The following is a 21286-nucleotide window of genomic DNA, read 5'->3' on the forward strand; positions in this document are numbered from 1 at the left end:
CTGTAGCACTGAGCACACAGGGGTGCCCAATAAATGTTGTTGACAGTCTTGTGACTCACTGTTTATTTTGCTTTCAAGTCTCTTTTTTCAACTTTGTCATTTGTTTTGATTATTTTTTTATCTCCTCCTTTGATATGCCCATTTCTACTGAAGGCTTTCTTTATCTTTCCTTTTGTTGATGTTTGACTTTCTTAACTGCATAAATAAACATTGCCTATAAGATATTTAGGAAAACCCAGAGACAAGCTGAAATTACAGTGACATTTATGGGGCAGATAGGAGAATTTTAATATTTAATTAAAAATTTTTAGATGCATTTTCCTACTCTATATCTTAATCTGTGTGTTGGTTCCTTGAGTGTATACATGTATGTAAAAGTATGTTTACATTTATATATATATTTTTATAAAATATACCTCAGTGAAAAATATCAAGGGCAATTTGTATTTTCGTTCATAAGGGATTTTCTTCTTTAATAAAAGGAAGCCAAAATGTAAGGGAATTTGGATTTGGAAATGTTATTACTAAACTTTTGGACTTCTTTTAGGATTTGTGATATTTAGTGGTTCTGAGACCTTCTTGAATTTATATGACTTGATTAACTTAAGTAGAAACTTCCAGGCAGTGTTTCAGAGTTTACAAAGTTTTTATGAAGGTATATCATTAACTCTAATTGAATACCTAACACGCATTGGACATTATGCTAGACCAGTGGTTTTCAGATTTGTCTGCATTTCACTTGGGGAGATTTAAAATATCCCCAAAGCCAGTTAAATCAGAATTTCTGGGAGTATGTCCTAGGCCTCAGCATTTCCTAAAACTCCGCAGGGAGTTCACTGTGTAGCCAAGTTTGAGAACCACTGAGCTAGACAATGAATATACACTATCCATTTCACCTTCTTAGTAACCCTGTGGGGCAGGATATATTGTCTAATTTTGTAATTAAAGAAATCTTTCCAGAGAGATTAATAACTAATAAGGACAGACCCAGATGCAAACCAAGATCTCTTGACTCCTTTCCAATATTGAACTTGATCAGTAACCTTGGTGATAAACATGTGGATATTTTTTCTTTTTAATTGCAAATATATACCTCTTTTCTATCACCTTGTGCCTTTCTGGAATGTCTTTAATGTTGTCTGTGGAAGATAATACTGTATATATCTAGTGAGCTAGAAATTTTTGTCTTCTACCACCACCTTCCACACCCATCCACAAAAAAAATGTGAAAGCCAAATTAAGCATTTATTATCTAAAGCACTGTATGTGTGTGTATATGTGTGTATTTAAGTAAGATTTTGGCTTAGATGTAAATTGTTAGCCTATTAACTTTCATAAATTGTGATATGTTGTGGTTATTTCTCTTATTGGAATAGATATGTGGTTAAAGGGCTTAAGGGAACCTATGCCTTTCTGGGTATATGACAACTAAATCACAACAAAGCTTCATCTACTCATACTAACCTAACCTGGAACATCTAGTGTTTCAAAGAAATTCGGCTATGTCTCTGGACCTCAGTCTACATAATGGGTAAGCTCCTAAAAGGAGGAAAAAGGGAAGATTTGAAAGGGATATAACAGAAAATGAGTAACTGTAGTTAAACAGATTCATTCTTTAAGAAATAATTGAACATACTCTGAAAGAGGTAATGTATTAATCAGAAGTACAAAAAATTATATTCATGATATCCGCCTCAAGAACTTTTGTGGCAGATAAGGTGATGCCCATTGAAAACTATGCCGTAAGACACAAGGTAGCCCGGGGTACTTCATTTCCTGCCTTGCATTAGTTACTTAGCTACTTCTGTATTCTTTCCACCATCTAAGTGCCAGAGGGGAAGGCCCGTGTCTTGGCTTTGGATTGGCTCCATTTCATCCGCACAGTGTGTTGAGTATGGTGGATCTTCGTAGTTATTTACTGAACAAAAGGATCGGTACAAGAGTTCCACTGTGAACGTAAAAAAGATACTGAATGATGTTGAAGTGGAAGGACTTCTATGCGTGAACAAAAACGGTTCTTGAAAGATGAGGCATGCAAACAGTATTTTCACTGGGAGCCTTCAGAGAGGACATCTTCTGTGTGCAGGCGATGGCATGTGCAGAGGGAGCTTTAGAGCACAGCAAGAATATTAAGAGCTTGAAGCTGAAACTGAGGCATAGGGTTTATGTAGAACCTGCCTTCTCTAGCTTGCTGGTTAAGGAAGCGAGGCTGCAATCAAGGTGTCATCTGGGGCTCCCGTCATTCCTGGGGTGGGATCTGCTTCTGAGCTCACTCTTATGGCTGTTGGCACCCTTAGGTCCTCACTGACTGTTGGCCGGACATAGGGCAGTTCCTAACATGGCAGCTGGCTTCCCTTAGAGTAGGTGAGAGAGTGTCCAAAAGTGATGCCACAGTCTTTTGGTCACCTACTCTCAGACAACCCGTTATCTTTGCTGCATTCTCTTCACCGAACATGAGTCACTAAATCCAGTCCACATGCAAAGGGAGGTGGTTACACAAGAAGTGAGGGTCACTGGGGACCATCCTGGAGGCTGCCTGTCACAGAAATAGATTTCATTTAACCCAATATATAAAAAAACATTATAATTTAGTATGTAATTAATATATAAAAATTATTAATAGATATTTAATATTTTGTTACTATGTCTACAAAATGCAGGGTGTATTTTACAGTTATAGTGCATCTCAATTCAAGTGCTATATTTTCATTAGAAATATTTGATCTGTAGTTAGATGCCATAAAATTCATAGTTGAAAAATAGATCCACATACCCAAGTTGTTCCAAATATGTGTGTTTTACACACCTTGAGTTGGCTCTGACCCCTGGCGACTCTATGAATGAGTCATGTCCATAGTGTCCTGTTCTTAACAGCCCTGCTCAGCTCCTGTAGTCTCATGGGTATGGCTTCTTTTATGGAAGCCAAGTTCCAAATATACTTAAATGTCTTTCAATAAGTGACTCAAGTATCAGTTTAAAAATATAAGTACTTTGTCTGCCATCTTGGAGCCTGTGGAGGCCTGCTGGGAATAGGACTCATATAAGGACAAAAATGTCTGGAAGGCAGTGTTCCAAGGCCATTTTTGCTGCTATACGTGAGGTCTCCCAAATCAGAGGGAGCACACAGTTCTTCTTAAAATCGAAGATGCTTATGCTCAAGATGAAACTGAATTCTGTCTAGGCAAGAGATGTGCTTATGTGTACAAAGCAAAGAACAACACCGTGACTCCTGGTGGCAAACTGAACAAAACCAGAGTAATCTGGGGAGAGATAACTCATGCTCATGGAAACAGTGGCCTGGCTCGTGCCAAATTCCAAAGCAACCTTCCTGCTATGGCCATTGGACACAGAATCCAGGTAATGCTGTACCCTTCAAGGATTTAAACTTAATAAAGAGCAAATAAATAAAATGGATTTGCTTTAAAAAAAAAAAATAAAGTAAAGTAAAAATATAGTTCCTCAGTTACACTAGTCATGTTTCAAGTGCTCAGTAGCCACATGGCTACCAAATTGCACAGCAGGCTCGATGTTTGGCTGCAAAAGGAATGAGTGAAATAAAACTGTACTTGAAAGGAGCAAGAAAGCGGACATTAGGATAATAGAAATCTGTGCATTTTTTGTGTGTGTCCTGAGGAGAAGGGAAGAAATCGAAGATAATGGAAACATAGGGTACAATCAATGTGGCCTTTGGATTATTGGTCAGATTTGAGTGGAGGTGCAAAAAACCTGAAGTGATGAGTGACTTGTGATAGAGACTTTCTATTCCAGGTGTTCGAATGCAAACAAATGGAGTGTGGGAGAATGAAACCAGAAGCCTTTTAAGTTTTTCTTTTGAGTTGTCCCTCTATTCATCATTTTTTCCTTGTGTGCATGCCAAGAGAGAAAAAGGCACTTGGAAGTGGAACCACTTCCTGCGAGCCTCAGAGGAGACCCTTTCCTGACCAGAAGTGTTCTCAGCATAGGAAGAGCTCCCTGGGAGTGGAAGTCCTGTCCATGTCACTCTTTCAACCAATTATTTGTAAATTAGCTCAGCCTCTGTGCCCTCTCAATCCTAAAATGACTTATCTAAGGCCTCCATTTTCAGACTCTAAACAGAAGTATTATGCAGAGTCTCTGTGTGCCAGGGATGGAAGGGGCCTGGGATCATCTGGTCCAATACCTGTGTTTTGTGAACGAGGGAATGGAGGGCCAGAGAAATAAAGTTATCTGATTGAAGGTAACCCTAGGGGCCATTTAGAACACTGCCACATTTTGATTCCCAGTACATTGTTTCCAAAACTCCACCTGGGGAAGTAGCAGCCTCTGTTGGTGTGAGCGGGGCATTTGCACATTTGGCTTCTGAGTTCCTGTGTAAATACTATCGGATTATTTGGACAGCACTTGTCAAGGTTATGGCAGTGGTGTGGTACCAGGCTCTGTGTGCTTTGGGAAAAATTTTTTAACCTTTGTAACCCCCAGTTAAGTGGTAATGGCAACTGCCTTCTGAGATTAAATGTAGAAAAACAGCACCTGCACAGTGCTTAGTAGATGTTCAGTAACTGCGCAGTTTTTTCTCTACCACTTGATTTTGCACATTCATTTTTTGTTGTTGTTAGTTTATTTTGTGTCAATGTTTCAGCTCTCAAAGGGATGATGTAGTGTAGTGGTGAAGAGACGTTAGCATCCGACAATTTAGGTTTAAACCTCCGCTCCGTCACTTCCAGCGCAGTTCCTTAACCTCTCAGCTTCCTCCCCTGGAACTCGGAGCCTGCGCTCAGTGTGAGGGTGACATAGCACACGCCACACACTTAGGACAGTTTTCAGCGTGCAGTCAGCATTCAAGGCGTTAGCTGCTGTTGATAATATATTAGTAAAACGGGGTAAAAGCTATTTGTGTGTGTGTGTGTGTTTCCTTAATGAAACTTTGGAACTCACTTTGGGGAAACAAAGGCACTAGCTAATAAGAATTTAGTGTGATGTGGAGAACACCCCCTGCCTCTGTATTTGGTACATTATGTCAAATGTGCCTGAAAGATGAGTTCCATTTTTACAAGTAAAAATGTAACAGAATTAGGTTATTCTTTCATATTGATCCTGATCCTCATTGGGCAAGGGAAGCTACAGCCAGGACGTCTGAGTTCTGACTCACGGATTGGTTATGTGGCCTTAGGGAAGTCACTGAACATCTGGGCAAAATGAAGGTTTCTTTCCATCTAGAAGTCAGTCTGTCCCAGTTTAATCCCTAGTCCCCCCTCTCCCCATTAGGTAGAGAATTTAGAATCTTCCTGAGGATTGAATATCTTTGCTCATGTGGGTCTCTTTGGACTTCCTATTCCTCTGACTGGCCACAAGACAGTTTCTGTTACAAAAGTGTTTGATCCTCAGCAACCCCTCACACTCTTAAAGTCCTATGAATTCGTGAACTGATACAACCCTCCCTCTCTCCCTTCCTCAGTGAAGTCAACAGACGCTTGTAGAGCACCCTAACCTGTGCCTGTTGCAGTTCTAGGAGCTAGCAGGGAATGAGACAGGCCAGGCCCTGACACTCATAGAATTTTCATTCTAGAGGCTAAGACCAAGTAATAAACAAGTAAATAAGAGACTGGGATAGTGAGAAGTGTGAGGAAGACAAAGTAGGCTTATGTGGGGGGGGAGGGGACTGAGATGGGTGGCACCTCTTTTGGGTGGTTAGAGAATATCTCTATGAGGAAGAAACATTTGATCTGAACTCTGAATGAGCCCAAGGACCCGACAATTTGAACTGTGGTTAAAAGCATTTTGGGCAGAGGGAATAGCTGTGCGAGTCCCTCAGCTCTGAAGGCACTGGGCCTGTTTGAAGAAGGGAAAGAATGCCAGTGTGAATTGCGCAGAGAGATGAAATAGTAGTTATAGGGGAGGCTCAGAGGTTGGCAGATGTTAGTGGTTTCTTAGACTTCAGCATACATCAGAATCACTTGGAGGGTTGTCAGATGTGGGTTGCAGGGCTCTACCCCAGTGTTTTTGATTGTGCAGATCTGGGTTTTAGGGCCTGAGAAGTTGCATTTCTAAGTTCCAAGGTGCTGCTCTGAAGTCACACTTTGAGAACACCAGGCTAGTTTATCTGTAAGCCAAGGAAAGGAATTTGGGTTTTATTTTCAGTGCAGGGGGAGGCCAGTGAAGGATCAGAGATGTGTTGTGACCTGATTATATATTTTAAAGAGCACTCGGATTACTACAGAAAAGACCAATCAGAAGGCAAATATCCTAGTTACCAGGCTGGTAGCAGGGGAGCTGGTGAAAAATACACCGAATCTGGATTATTGGAACTAGGAGATAGGGACACGGAGGAATCAAATTATGCCTGAGACTTTCGCTTGAGTTAATGGGGTGGTTAGTGTCGTGTCACTGGCAGAGGTGGGGAAGGTTCTCGGGAGAGGTTCGGATGTGAATAGGCACTGGGAATGGAGAGGGGAATCAAGAGTTTTCGTTATCAGATACTTATGTGACGTACAATTGGAGATGAGCGTGAGATTATTGGGCATATGAATCAGACCTCAGTAGATAGGTCAGGGTTGGAGATGTGAATTTGAGAGTCACCAACTTGTAGATGGTATTTAAAGCCATGGAGTTTGATGAAATCACCTGGGGGTGATGGTGGTAGAAAGAGAAGAGAAAGGGGCAGAGGAGGAGCTCTGGGGCGCTCCCGCATTTGGAATCAGGCAAGGATACGAGGGCATCGGACTGCGGTGTGGCAGCGAAGAAGGACGAGTGTTGTCACACAAAGAAGTAGAGGGAAGAGAATCCCAAGCAGAGGGCTTGGGCAGCTGCTAAGTGTGTCCTTATTGGAACTTAGGAACTTACTGAAATGTGGCCAAGATTAGACAGATAATGTCTATTACATTGGGACACACGGGTGATTGGAGACCTTGACAAGAGGAATGTCTGTGAGGAGTCATATAATGCCTTGGGCCTCTCCTTGTTGCCTTTCATGATTGCTTATCTTTTAAAGTCACTCGATATAGTCACCCTGGCTTGATTTTAGGCTTATCAAAAAAAAGAGACCTTCTGTTGTTCTTAGTTGCATTCCCTCAAGCACATAGCACAGTGATATGCCCACCTTTGGAACAAATTTTTATTTAATAAAACCTTCTCTTATTTTATTTAACTCAGAGTGATAGACTAAGAAATTTCTTTGAGAAATTGGCCTTTACAGTCAAAATGCATAGATTAGGAGCCCTCAAAACACAGCCAGTTATTTTAAACAACTGCCTCATCAACAATGATCGCAAGGCATCTTCTGTTTGATAGTCTTCTATACTGAGAGAAGGTGACTGTTAAATGTACTTTGTTCATTAAAATGTAATGCTTAAAATGCCCCTTGTTTTAACACTTATAATTCCATTCTCTCTCTTTTTTTTAAAAAAAATTATATATGTCTTTATTGATTTCAGAGAGAGGAAGGGAGAGGGAGAGAGAGAAAAACATCAATGATGAGAGTCATTGGTCAGCTGCCTGCTGCACGCCCCCTACTGGGGATGCCCTGACTGGGAATCGAACCCCAATCTCCTGGATCCTAGGTTGATGCTCAACCATTGAGCCACGCAGGCCAGGTTATTATTCCATTCTTATATTTTGTTTCTAATACTGAAGCTGTACTTTTGTATAGTACTTCTCCTAGTGAACCTCTAAGAATACTATATAAATACAGCAAACACATGAGATCCCATTGGACCGTAGTAGCTTAGTAAGGATATAAGTATACCTCAAATACAATTTAAAACCTTTTTTTCAAACTAAGAAGAGGTATTTGAATAGATTTCTGTTACTTTATTCCCTCTTTTCATTTATTTTAAGATGTTAATCTTGACAGGGATGGAATAATGATTACCATGAACAAATGATTTCAAAGTGCTTTGTAAATCAAATTGATAAAAAGACAACTCAGTAGTAACATCAGGATGCCAATTGAATTCTGCGTTAAAATTAAGTTTTGATATTTTAAGTATATTATTGTGTAATGTGAAATTGTACCTTAATTTTCATTATGCAAATTGATGTAATACTGAGATACTTTTAATGGATAAAGCAATGATTTACTTAGGCAATAATTTACTGTGGCTGGTTATTTTTAAGGCTTGATTAGTGAATTTTTGCTGTGACCTAGAGAAGTTTTCTGTCTCAAATATCTTTTCAGTGTAGCCTCCTTCCCACCTACCCTTGTGTGAAATTCCCCATTGTTTGCTGTTAAAGGAGGGAGCCTCTGAGGAGCAGAAACTGATAGTTAAACTAGGCCACAGGTGAAGAAGTGTCTATGTGAAAATCCCTCGGGTAAAGGAACTGCTCAAACATTCTTGTTTAAAAGGGGTGCCGGGACTTCAGTGGCAGGTACGGCAATTTAAAAATATTAATGAAACCTAGTATTCTGAAGCAGTAAATTATAGCATGTTGATGTGTTACTTTTTTTTTTTTTTTAGCTATACCAGTATTACTTACACTTAGATTATGTTATATAGCCTTTGGTTATTTTCACTGTATCTTTGACTTTGGGTGACATTTAGTTTTGTTATTGCTTCAAAGTATAATTAGTTATTGCTTCAAAGTATAATTAAGAACATTGGGAGAGATATGAGTAGGCCAAAGATATGTTAAAATCTTTGCTGGTGAACAAAATGTCAAATAAGTTAACAAAGTCTTAAAGCTACTTAGGATTCAGGCCGGATTCAGGCCAAATCCAGGCCTCTGCCTGGTATTTTTTTCACTAATCTATTCTAGGTAGTCAGCAAACTTTAGCTAACTTTCATATAAACTGATTACAATTGGGAACCAACATATAATTGATCCTACAGGCCTCTGCTTGTCTAAGTTCTACTTTTCTTTCAAGAACTGAGTCACACATTTCTTTTCGATACCTGCCTCTACACCCCCACAGAGCTAGTTTCAGCTTGCTCTCATTGCTCTGAATTTTCAGGATTACCCATTCTTTGCTTTGTATTTATTATTTAATTAATAACACATTACATCTTCCCCATGGGTTTTCTAATTCATTGTGGAAAGATCTTGGTCTGATTCACAAATGCTTTCCAATTTTCAGGAGCCAAGGTAATAAATGTTTTATTATTTGAAGTAATAGTAGGGGACATTAAGATGTTCTTAATAGAAGTTCTATGTAAATAATATTTCAACTAGTGCTTTGTTCTGCTTTTTTTTTTTAAGGAGGCTTATCTTTAGTAATTAGAGATGGGTTTTCATCACAGACTCAAAGAACGTTAGGAAATGAGACAACTCCACATACACAGAACATTGAAACTCTGACTCAGAGGACGCAGTAGAGAGTAGGCATGGAAGACAGCCCAAGAAATTGGACCTTGAAGGATAGATAATATATGTAAAGGCAGAGAGGATGGGGAGGACATTCATATGGAGACCAGGATGAGCAACACTTGGAGGTGGGAAGGTGCCTGGAGTGATGAAAGCAGGCTACAGGAAGGTCATGGTGGCAGGAGGAGGTACGTGTCAGACCTTCCTTCTCTGCCATCCTTTTGAAAGCCAAGTCCACCGTGGACAAAGTTGTTCCTGATGCTTTTACCTCCCTGCCTGTGTCGGTTGGGCTTCTCTCCTGCCCTTCCCTAGGAAACTGTTTTAAAGCCCTAAAGTTCCCATTTATCCCTTGCTAATAAATCCAGTATGTATATTTTAACACTTATCTTTAAAAAAATAAAATATAATCAATTAAATAATTCTGATATAAAAATGTATTTTCTTCCATAGTGGTAAGAACTTTTTTTCCTTCTCGGGTATATGCCTAAGTACCTCATCTTTTGTGTAAACTATCCATTGAATTCATTCATTCCGTGAATATGAGTGGCTACCGTGTGGCAGGCATTGTTCCAGGTTCTACATATTTGCAAGCATGTGACTCAGGAGAGTGGAGAGAAATTCCTATTCTCATAGAATGAATTACTCCCTTTAATGGAAGGAGATAAACAAGGATGTTAGTTGATGGTAAGCCCTAAGACAAAAAGTAAAGCAGATAAATAGAGGTGTTATCTTAAGGTCAGGAGGGAACCTTGGGAGGGTCCTGAATCGGTAATGTTCTAGGTGTTTTCAAGGAAAAGGTAAGAGTCACAAGATTGGAGTGCAGTGAGCCTAGGGAGAGGGTGGAAGAGAGGAGCCTGAGGAGGGCAGGGTCAGGGAGGACACATCATAGGGACTCTAGATGTTTCTTTGGGTGCGGTCCCAAGACTTTGGAGAGGATGAGAAGTGCAGTGATCTGATTTACGTTTTAAAAGGATCATTCCATGTGCTGGGCTGGGACTTTGAGAACTGAATGTAATGTGACAGCATTGGGAGCAGGGAGACCCGTTGAACAGAGGTGTTCGGTGAACGTGGCTGTTGGTAGGTTCTGGGTCTATTTATGGTACAGTATAGACCTGGCAAAATTTATCAATGGATTGTGTTGCATGTGTATGAGAGAGGCTGTTTTTGGCCCAAGTAACTGAAAGAATTGTGATGTACCAAGGTGGGAAGACTTGGACTGGAGAAGATTTGGTTTGGAGAAGCTGGAACGAGGAATTGGAAGTTAAATTAAGTTGGAGACTCCGGTTAGTCATCTAAGTCCAGATGTCAAGTAGGTGTTAGATTTACAAACTGGGAGTAGAAGAGAAAGAACTAAGCTGAATATTTGGTGTTTAAGATTTTCTTCATGCAGACTTTCTAAAATGCTTGTTATATTTATTGTAACAATTTCTAAAATTTATTTTGTTGCTATTGTAAAGGAAGCTTTTTAGCTTTCATTATACTTTCTGATTTGTTTTTGCTTGTGTTTACATAGGCTATTTACTTTAGCACGTTAATTTTGTACCAAGCCTCCTTACTAAACTCTCTTATAAAAAGCATTTTAATTGATTCACTGATTTCTCCTCTCCTTTGACTTCTCAGTGGAATATTACCAAACTGTTCAATTCTAAGAAGTATCACTTTCTCTCACGGCTCCATTTGCTTTCCGCTGCCTGAAATATCAGTTATTTCTTATCTTTTCCTGTGTTTCTGTTCATTCCCCAAAACCCAGCTCATATTTCCCATCTGTAAAACATTTCTGGATTCCTAAGAAAGTTTCTCTTCCTATGAGTTTTAGCATACCTATGTTAGAGTAATCATCAAACTTTATTGTAATTTTGTATGTATCTGTTAGTCCTTTTGGAGCACAAACCCTTTAGGGGTAGGATCTGGGTCATATTGTTACTGGAAAGGGGGCCTGGCCTGGCTGGTAGTGTGAGTTCTTGACTTTGTGCAGGAAAAATTTCACAACACAAATCCAGGTGAATTTCAGAGGACATTTATTGGAACTACTGTAATAGTATAATTAACAGTTGAAAATGTGCTTGTTTTACCATAAACGTTTTCCTGTTCGCTAAATACCCATTATTTTCTTCCATTTTACACCATGGCAGAAAGTATAAAAAACAGGAGCTCAAGAATTTATCTGTCTATCATATCTACCAGTAAATCAAGATAAGTTTCTTAAAAAAAAAAAAGCTGAGGACAGTGACACAAGGGCCTAGGATAACAGGAGAGGGTGGGGAAATGAGCCTAGGCTGGGCTGCTTTGGCTCACTAAGAAGTCAAGAAAAAGGTCCTTGGGGACAGGTTCAGGGGTTTGCCCGGGATGAACTGAAGCTCCCCTTTGCTGCCTGGTTGCAAGCCTCATGGGGTCCCTTACAGTTTATCAATGAATGCCTGTGGGGGAAGAAGAGGCCGAGGGGCGGGGAAAGGCACAGGCCATACTCCTGGGTGGGAGAGCCTGCGCTGGGACCTTCGTTTTGAGGGGTTTTAAAGGCTGAGAGTTTAGAGGAGGAACTCCATAGAATAGTCATCAGTTTTATGCTGATGTGCCAAAATGAGACTTATTCCCTTAACTTCCTCTGCTCTTGGGTGTGGTTGGCACAAATGACACTAATGGGATTTCTGCTCCCTATCTTTCAGCATAGGGTGATTTAAGCTGTTTACCCTCTGGTTGGGGAGGAGAAATGCAAACCATTTACTCTTAAGTGTCCTATGTTTAAGGAAGGCAGGATTTAGCAAATGGCTGCAAACTGCTGTTAAACTATCTCTCAGTTTTCCTGTTCCACTTGCCAAGGAGTTTTCCTAGCTTCTTACCCTCCTGCCTCAATATCGTCTCTACACCCCGTGTTTGGCTGAATCTACCACATGATTGTTGCAAGATAAATGTTTGTTGAATACATGAGTGGTCAATTTCTGCAGATTAAATATGTTTTGAAATCAGTTAAAGTTTTTCTTCATATAGATTTTAGGAACTTGTTACCTTCATTGTAACACTTTTAAGTATTTATTTTTGTCACCATTATAAAAATCTTTTCTAAAGTTCAATACATTTTTGCAATTATACTACTAAAAATTCAAGCTCTATTATTTTAGAAAGTTAATATAAATGTAGGAAGCTTCTGTTTTTTTTCATGATGCTGAGTGCATAAAGGTGGTTGGATTTGTGAGACCTTACATTTTGAAAATACTGAAGAGTTGGGTGTTATATAGGTACTTACAAAGAAGCCCTTTTACTTGTTTGATTTGTATTATTCCCTAGAAAATGGGGAGTGGGAGGAATTAAATTTCATATTTTTCTGAATGGAAAGCAGTAGTATTTGTTTTTCCAAAAGCAATGAGCCTTCAATAAAGGTAACATTTTCAAAAGCTCTAACTTGTAGTACTTTAAGAAATGTATATACCATTATTTATAGTTATTTTATACTTCTTTTTATATTTCATTTTTTTCAACCCATCAAATCATTGAATTGTCCCATGTGAAATTTTGCAGGATGTCTACTACCTATTTCCTGTTATAAATCTGTTATGGGGTTGTCCTAGTAAGGACATACATATATTTCCTAGTAAGGACTGACATACATTTACTTGAATAATTATTTATAACAATTTTCATTGAAACAGAAATATAATTTATCAAATAACCAATCAGTTTATTGTTTATTGCTAGGTGGAGTGGGAAATACAACATGCTTCTTTCTTGTAAGGAGTTATAAATGTAGGCAGAGAAATGAGACTGGTTCCTAGAAAACTGTTGTGCATTTATGGAATCTGTTGCAGGTGCTCTATAGGGAGAGACTGTAAGGAGTGGGAGGGAGCAGGTGGTTTCAGCTAGACGTTGAAGGGTAGGCAGGTTTATCTGGATAGAGAGGTAGAAGACACTGGATTGGAAACAAATAGAATGAAAGGCACAAAGTTAAGAGCTATTATGAAGTATGGGAATGAGATACCGATATCCATCCATCCTGAGACAGTAAGGATTTTTATAATGTATCATCAAAGAAAATGCTATACTTTTGCTTTGCTATAGTGAACACACATTAACTGAACTTATGGAGGCAAATATCAATCTCTTTGTCATCACGTTTCTTTTTATTACCAAGTAATGTAGGCATCTTGTTGAAAACAAACAAAAAAAATATGCTGATAAAAAAGGCAAAAAAACCCCCACACAAAACACACTTATTTTCATTATTCTTATTAACTAACTGTTAACATTTTGGCACATTTTTTTTCTAGATGTGAAAAACATATGTACACACATTTTGTGTTTTTATTGAATTAGATCACATTAAAAAGTTACTTCGAAAATACATATACTTCATTTTCTGCCTTTTATTTTTATTTTAGGAGAAAACCAAAAGCCAAGGCACCACTTCCTCCAGCGGAGACCAAAAACCCTGATGCTTCTCCAGTTGATGATGCTGTAGAATCGTCTGCGTTCGCCATGGAACAGAAAGAAAGCATGATAGATGAAGACATTGAACTCTCAGTGGTTCTGCCTGGGGACATCATCAAATCTACAACTGTTCATGGCAGGTATGATAGAGCAAATGAAGTGCCTGGACTTCCTCTCTGCTCTCATTGAAACCCTCTGTTCTATATCTCTTGATTTTTTTCTTTTCTTTAACAGAATACTTAATTCATCACTAAGTTGGTGGTTATCTATTTTTTTTAAAATGCTAAAAGGTATTAAATGTTTTCTAATAATGTTTTAATATCAATGCTATTATTCCACAATCCCAGTCAAGTGACTCAGAATTTAGGACTATTTTATATTTGTTAGTCATTTAATACGTTTTTTTTTAAAAAATAGCCTTTCCTAGAGGAACTATCATCAGTTGTATTGATTTTGTAAGTCACACTAAGTAAAGCAAGCTAGTGACATAAGCTTGCTTTCACTCCAGATGACTCTTTTTTCTTTCAAGCTCTTTCCCCGAATATGATTTTGCAGAAGTTACTAACTACTCTTGAAAATGTAGTGCTCTCTCATTTATCAGAACAGAGGAATCTATCTGTGAAACAAGCAGGATTTTTTTTTCCACACTATTGAGTGATTTAATTAATTTACTAAAAATGTGGATACGTTTACTAGACATATAAAACTAAGCTTTCACCCAGCAAGAAGTGAAGATGTGATTTAGGAAGCTGATATTTGTAATATCTATATAAATATTGGAAAAATGGAATAAAATCAAGCGTAATTTTCCATTTCATTTTCAAGTGGAAAGTTACATGAGTTGTATGCTTGGTCTTGTTCCACCTCTCACCTTCAACCACCCGTTTGTTATCAGGAATCCTGTTTTAGAAATTTAAGCTGTTTGACCGTGTGTGTGTGTGTGTGTGTGTGTGTGTGTGTGTGTGTGTACACCAAACGAATACGTAAGCAACATACTGGGTACTGGATCCCTATGACGTGGTTTTATCTAGAAGAAACTCATTCAATATAACCTTAATCTTAAAAGTTATCATCAAGGTTATGCATAACTTGACAAATTATTGAAAGTACATGAAAATAGAAAAGTTCAGCATTGGCAAACAATACTTACAGTTCTGTATTAAATTCTCATTAAATGTTAGTAAGTTGCACTTTGCTATTTATTTTGTATTAAAATAGTTTGGGAGTCTGCACATTGAACCATATTTAGGAGGTTGAGAAACCTGTGACTGTCCTGGGTGGGCTTCTACCTGCGATGCAGGTAACCACCTGGGTTGTGCCTCTTTTGGGTGAGACTGGCCATCATCTTTCATCCTTGAAATAATACCATTATCCTGGTTTTAAAATAATAATGGCAATGGATGTGGCTGGGGCAATAAAGGTAATTCCTCTTATTTTTTGTCAATTCAAAGTAAGTTATAAAAAAGTCAACATTTTTCTTAGTTCTTCACTGATGTTGACAGATAACAACAGTTCCATTATCAGTACTCCAAAATTTCTTCCTGGATGTACCACTTAGGTGTTTATTTTGCCATCTTCTCTGCTATCAGCCTTCTGCATTCTTCAGATTTTCTTTTTTAAACTTTAGTGACTTCAGTATTAGAATCATGGGTTTTCCTCTCTCTCCTGTCTGCCATTATTATTGTAGGCTTTTCCACATGCTACCCAAGCTAACTTTGCTTCTGTTTCCTTAACTCTGGGAACCTACATCCATGGTCTGCATCCCCTGTCCGCCCGGATGGTGCATCTCATCTCTGAAAGCTGTCCCATTACTCAGATCTTAGGGTCCCTCTTTGAACACAACCTTTTTGACATCTAGCTTAGTCGCTTTCTCTTCGTTAGATTTGTTCTTTCCTCCTTATTAAGTCTAATTTATGGCTGTTTTTTGGGTTGCTGCATTTTTCTTCCTGTTTCACTTGGATTCTGCGTTAGTCATTTCCACTGCATTTGTACTGACAACGACCCCAGATTTTCCTCCCCCTTCTCACCTTCCAGCATGTTTGCCTCCCAGGCCCCTAAACCCCAGTAATTTCCATCAGTCAGCTTTTTGTTTCCGAGCTGCCAAGTCTTCTAGAATTGCCCCAGTTTTCTTATCTATGAAAATGTTTTATAACTAAATTGTTGTTAGGATTCAATGAAATGCTATCCGTGCCTGGCACATAGTGGCTTCTTTCGTTTTCTATTGAGAACTTCTTTCCCTAACCTCGAGCTCTATCTGTTTATCCTCCACCCTCAGCTTAATCTAAACACCCCTTGGTTTTGTGGCACTATGTTTGATATTAAAAAACAAAACAAACAAAAAAACCACAAAAACTGCAGGGACAGCGATTCAGTACCAAATTAAGGAAGTCCAAACCACCACGCCTGGAAATTGGGGTGCCTGATTTGATTTCCCCACCTCCAAAATTAAGTAGGCTTTTGCTTCCTCCTCCCCTTTAAGTATGTTGGACCTCAGCCTCATGACTCTTTTGTTCTACAGATACTCTACCTTTCCCACCTCCACACCTTTAAGAAAGTTTTTTCATGTGGAGCACCATACCACCCACATTTTCTCCAGCTAATTTCTGTAGCTTTTACATAAAAGTTCCCTGATCTGCCCAGATTGAACTGTTCCCTATGACTTCCAAACTTTTCAAACACTTTATACTGTTGGTTATCATATATTGTCCTATGCTATAAATTGATGTGTATGTCACATCTTCTTGAATAAACCATAAGATCCATGTGGGCATCATTGCCTTCATAGTGCTTAGCACATATTCATACAATATAATTGCCATTTAATAAATTCATTAAAATGAATATTGTTTCCCTAATCCTTTGTATATAGACTGAGGTAGCAACTGAAGTGGTTTGCTTTGAAGAGATATTTAGATGGGCCCAAGTTGCTTTCCCAGGATCTTTTAAACAAAGATATTTTTCTCCAGGTAGAGAGCAAGGCAAGAATACCCCAAATGGGAATGTCCCAAATTCTGATTGCTTTTTAAATTTTGTTAATGGTTGAAAATTTTTTCTGAGAGTAGAATCTGTTTCATATAGTGTTTTAAAGAAATATTTGTTTATTTTTAATTTACAGTTGGTGTACAATATTAGTTTCAGGTGTACAACCCTGTAATTAGACATTTATATAAAACTAGGGGACGCTTCATGAATTTGTGTGTCATCCTTGCTCGGAGGCCATGCTAATCTTCTTTGTATTGTTCTAATTTTAGTATGAGTATTGCCAAAGTGAGCACCTTATTGGTGTTTTTATGAGGGGATTTGAGTTAGGGACTTTATTCCTAATAGCTTTATAATTCAGGAACGACTCAGCTTACAGACGCTATGACTAATTTTTTAATATTGTTTATGATTAAAAGTGGTGTGATTTCAAATATTTTAGGAGTTAGATTCTGGATGTCTTAGGAGTGATTCTAGATACTTTAGAATGCAGTTTGCAATATCTTAAGAGTGTGATTTGGGGTATCTTGAATGTTGCAGCTACTGCTGGCCCATTGTTTAAAAAACCCTCAATATTTAATGATGACAATAACAAAAATGTTGAAACAGATAAATATATTCTATTTCTGAAAAATGTTAGCTATCTAATATGAAGCCCCGTGACATGGGTTATCATTTAAATTTTTTCTTGATTTTGTTACTATAGACAGAATAGGAAAAGTTTCAACAGCATGATATAGGAATTGGGCGGCAGGGACTAGGGTAGTTTTAAATATTTAAGTGTGTAAGATTTTCTTCAAAAAGAGTTTTATACGTCACTGAAGGATCGCTAGTATAACTTTTGAGACCATCTTTTCTGAATTTGTTTAAATAGCCTTTGTATATTATATTTATTTTGATAGTATAGCTATGAATTTCCATTGAAGAATATCAATATTAGACTAAAATAAATATTTAGAAGACTTACCTGCCTTTATTTAACTTTTTAGAAATTTTTTTTCCAGAATGTATTCTTGGGGAAAATTTTTAGAAAGTCCCTGTGTCATCTTACGTAAGTCACGCAGAGGTGCGCTCAGACTGTCCTGTCATCTGTGAGAATGTGAGTGCCCAGCATTAGCTTCAGAAGAATGCACTTATGTGCACATTGATTTTTTTTCACCGAAGAGCTTATTCAGATTAGGGAACACAATAAGATTGGAGGTGGTAATAGACTTTCTGCTCAGGGGAAAACTAAAAACATGTTATCTTGAATTAGGTCGGCAGTCTTCTGCTGGCTTACCCATCTTTTGGTTCCAGACCTTAGTGATACTTTGCCATCCTTTGCTTACGTTGAGGGTAGCTACAGCGCCAGCCTGAAAACTCTTGGGCATTTTTGTGTATCCTGACATCAAGGATGATTGGATTGAAGGAAGGAGGCATTAAAATATTTTATTTATACACACAGTATACTGTAGTATAGTATGTATGTGTCTATGTATATTTGTGTGTATATGTATATAGATAGATATAGATATATGCATATACATATAACCTCTGTGTGTGTGTATGTGTGTGTGTGTGTGTGTGTTTTGCTGGTAAAAAGGACCCTTTTCACCAGATGGAGCAGCCCTGTGCCTTAGTGACAGTGAACATGAAAGGAAATTGTTGTTAGAGACAAGCTGCCTAGGGCTGCCCTCCATCCCCTCAGAAAATGCTATACTCTACAACAGCGTAGGGCCTGGTGTCTACCAGTACTTGGGAAAAGTTAATTGTTAATGAAATGAGCTCATAAGCTAAATGGTTACAGACACTAGAGAGGCTAAGGAGATGTGTGGGTACATTTTTATATCTCTCTAGGTCCTTACCTGATGGTCAGGTGTCTGCCCAGTATATGATTACTCCTCACTGAATAAGTATTCATTCCTTTTTCCTCTTTCCTCTTTCTCTGGGACAATTTTAAATGTTTCAAATTGGGAAACTTGATAAAAGATTGGCATTAATCTCTGTTAGCCTACAGGAGAACATACTATGATCATACTAGCACACCGTCTCCTGCAAGAGGGAGGAGTGGAAGCAACACCATGTACAACAGGAGGAGGCTTTGCTCTTTTATGCTCCTACCATGCAAAGGAATTCATTTTAGTTGGAGCAAATCTGAGAATGCCGTGAAAGAAAACACAAATAAAGAAAGCATAGAACTTGAAGTTAGAAATCCCATAGAGTTCCTATGGTTGACTCTGTATCTTGCTCTGTGATCTCAAGCAAGTCACTTTAACTCTCTGGCCTTTGCCTGTAAAATGACCCAGAGACATGTTGCACATGATTTGTGGCCAAATTAGCCTGTTCTAGTGGCACCGATTTATAGCAGAGTTGAGACTAATAATTCCAAGGTTTTGACTAGCAACTGTAGCTCAGGTGCATTTTACATGGAGTACAGTGCCACCTATTGGAAAAAGGTAGACTGAAAAATGTCAAAATAATACTAGAACGATGTGGGTCATTTTTGTTTAACACACCCTTGAACTCATTATGAATTAGGTTGGTTAGCATAAAATGAATAAGCATCAGTAACAATAGGGAATGTTCTAAAAATCCCCATACGATCATTGGTAAGGTTAATTGGGTTGTCGGTATGCATTTATAAGGGACAGATAGAATCCATTCAACTCAGCTGTTTTGAGGATTTATTGAAAGTTTGTAAAATATTTTATTAGGTACTGGGGCATATTTAAAGAATCATAATAAGGAATACCTTTATTCGTGGAGTTCTACCCTTATCAGATGCTTGAAATCCATCTATTTATAATAAATACTTATCATGCATCCTCACTTTCCTGTGACAGTTCCTATTTGTACCTATTATCCCAGAGTAATTACTAATGGTCCCCTCTCTCACTCTCGAGTGTCCCAGATTGAATGATAAACTACATAGCCACCCTGTTGGTAAGTGACTGTTTAAGCACCTCCAGGGTTTGGAAATTCACCAAGGCAGAAGTTTGTACATCTTGCAAATCTGAAATCTGTTTGGTGAACCCTGACCTGCATTTTTGATTCCCAGTGGGATCTTTATAACACAAAAGTAGAAGTCTTGTCTCATATAGCAGGTACTCAAACTAGAGCAAGATTACCCCTAATATGTGTCACAAATGCAGAAAGCGTCACCAGCAGATTTAGGGGGTGATCTAGTGATTTCATCAATCTATGAAGTAAAATTGTGGCAGATAGCCTATAGCTTGTTGTAAACCATCTGTCCCCTCCTGCATCCTGACTTGGGGTACCATAGGCTAAAATATAGCTGAGTACAGTTTTAGGAATCAGGACATTCTAATTCCGACTGCTCCCTAATTCTCTATATGGTCTTCATTAACTGTTCATGTAACTTCTCTAACCTCCATTTTTTTCATTCATAAAGTGGTAGTAGCTTTTGTGGTGGTTGTGTACTCAAAGGAGATAATAGATATGAAATTAATACACGGGATTGTTACTTATTTGTAAAAGGAAGTGGGAAATCTCATGGATTTTTTCCATTTCATAGAAGAGTTTTTAAAGAGTCTTAAAAAAATATATCAGCCCTCTAGAAAATCATTTTACAAGAGAGAAAAAATATATAAATAATATTAATGCAAAGAAGACTGTTAAGTAATATAATAAACCAAAATTCAAAGTGGTTTGGTAGTATAGAGAAAGAAAACTCTGCTTCTTAGCTCAGTGAGGAAGTGATCAAGTTCAACCAATCCTTTTCAACTTGAAATATTTTGGCTCGTGTTTCAGGTTGATTGCAGGCATGTGTTCCTGCCTTAGCAAACAGGAAGACAAGCATCCTTCCTGTGGTGATCCCGTGGTCAAAACTGCTGGCCAACTTCTGTTAGGCGCATCAGGTCCTGATAATTATCCGCAAACCAAAATCGTTGTTTTTAATAGAAGTAATTTGGCATCTGGGTGGGTAGTTCTAAACGACTGTACTCAATAGATGATTTCATTTTCTGTGGGTGTACTTGGTGACTCGTTGATCCTGACAGCAGCCCTGTTGGAGGCAAGGTCATCTTAAACCGCAGTGTCCTACTTCGATAGTTCACTGCTCCTTTATGGTAGAGCTAGGCAGCCAGTAATTCTCACCCTCAGAGTCATCTAGGTCAGGGTCATCTCTTCTGTGCTTTTAGTGCCAAATGCTGAGGTTTCAGTTAAATACTTCATGCATTCTAACTGGTCTAAGGCTGTTTTGGAAAATATCTTAGCCTGACTTAATGCTTATATCCCACCACTGTAAAGATGTCATGGCTGTTGATACAACAAAGCTACTAGTCAAGTTTGTTAAAAAAAAAAAAAAACACACACCCCCACGGCTTTCACAACTATATGTTTTTTAAAGCATATGGACGTCCTTTCAACAACTTTGCCTTTTTGTGTGTCAGATACTGTACAGAGATCTCAGTTATACATTGTCTGCTGTGCGTTTCAACTCATGGATGTTTGAGCAGAATTATCTAGAGATAAATAATCACTGGTTCCTATAAATTCCACATCCAATGACATTGACCTCACTATGTATTAGGTCTGGGAATAAAGGTTGCTAAAAGGGTGGTCCTCCTAGAGAAAAGTTCACATCTAGGTATAAATGGAACCAGATAACATC

The 21286-nt window shown here is 38.3% G+C and overlaps 1 protein-coding gene and 1 pseudogene across 11 annotated transcripts in view; both read left to right on the forward strand.

Moving 5' to 3' along the window:
- COBLL1 (cordon-bleu WH2 repeat protein like 1) overlaps positions 1-21286 on the forward strand; it is a 147498-nt gene that overhangs the window by 77457 nt on the left and 48755 nt on the right. For all 10 annotated transcript variants that reach the window (XM_081143253.1, XM_081143255.1, XM_081143256.1 and 7 more), the window contains exon 3: positions 13647-13835. In XM_081143253.1, the coding sequence (XP_080999379.1) occupies positions 13647-13835 (189 nt within the window). The remainder of the gene's footprint in view (positions 1-13646; positions 13836-21286) is intronic.
- LOC308559733 (large ribosomal subunit protein eL33 pseudogene) lies at positions 3053-3384 on the forward strand (annotated as a pseudogene). The gene has a single exon. The product of its transcript is annotated as a large ribosomal subunit protein eL33 pseudogene (transcript).

This window comes from Miniopterus schreibersii (assembly GCF_964146895.1).
Source record: "Miniopterus schreibersii genome assembly, chromosome: 7".
Lineage (NCBI taxonomy): Eukaryota > Metazoa > Chordata > Mammalia > Chiroptera > Miniopteridae > Miniopterus > Miniopterus schreibersii.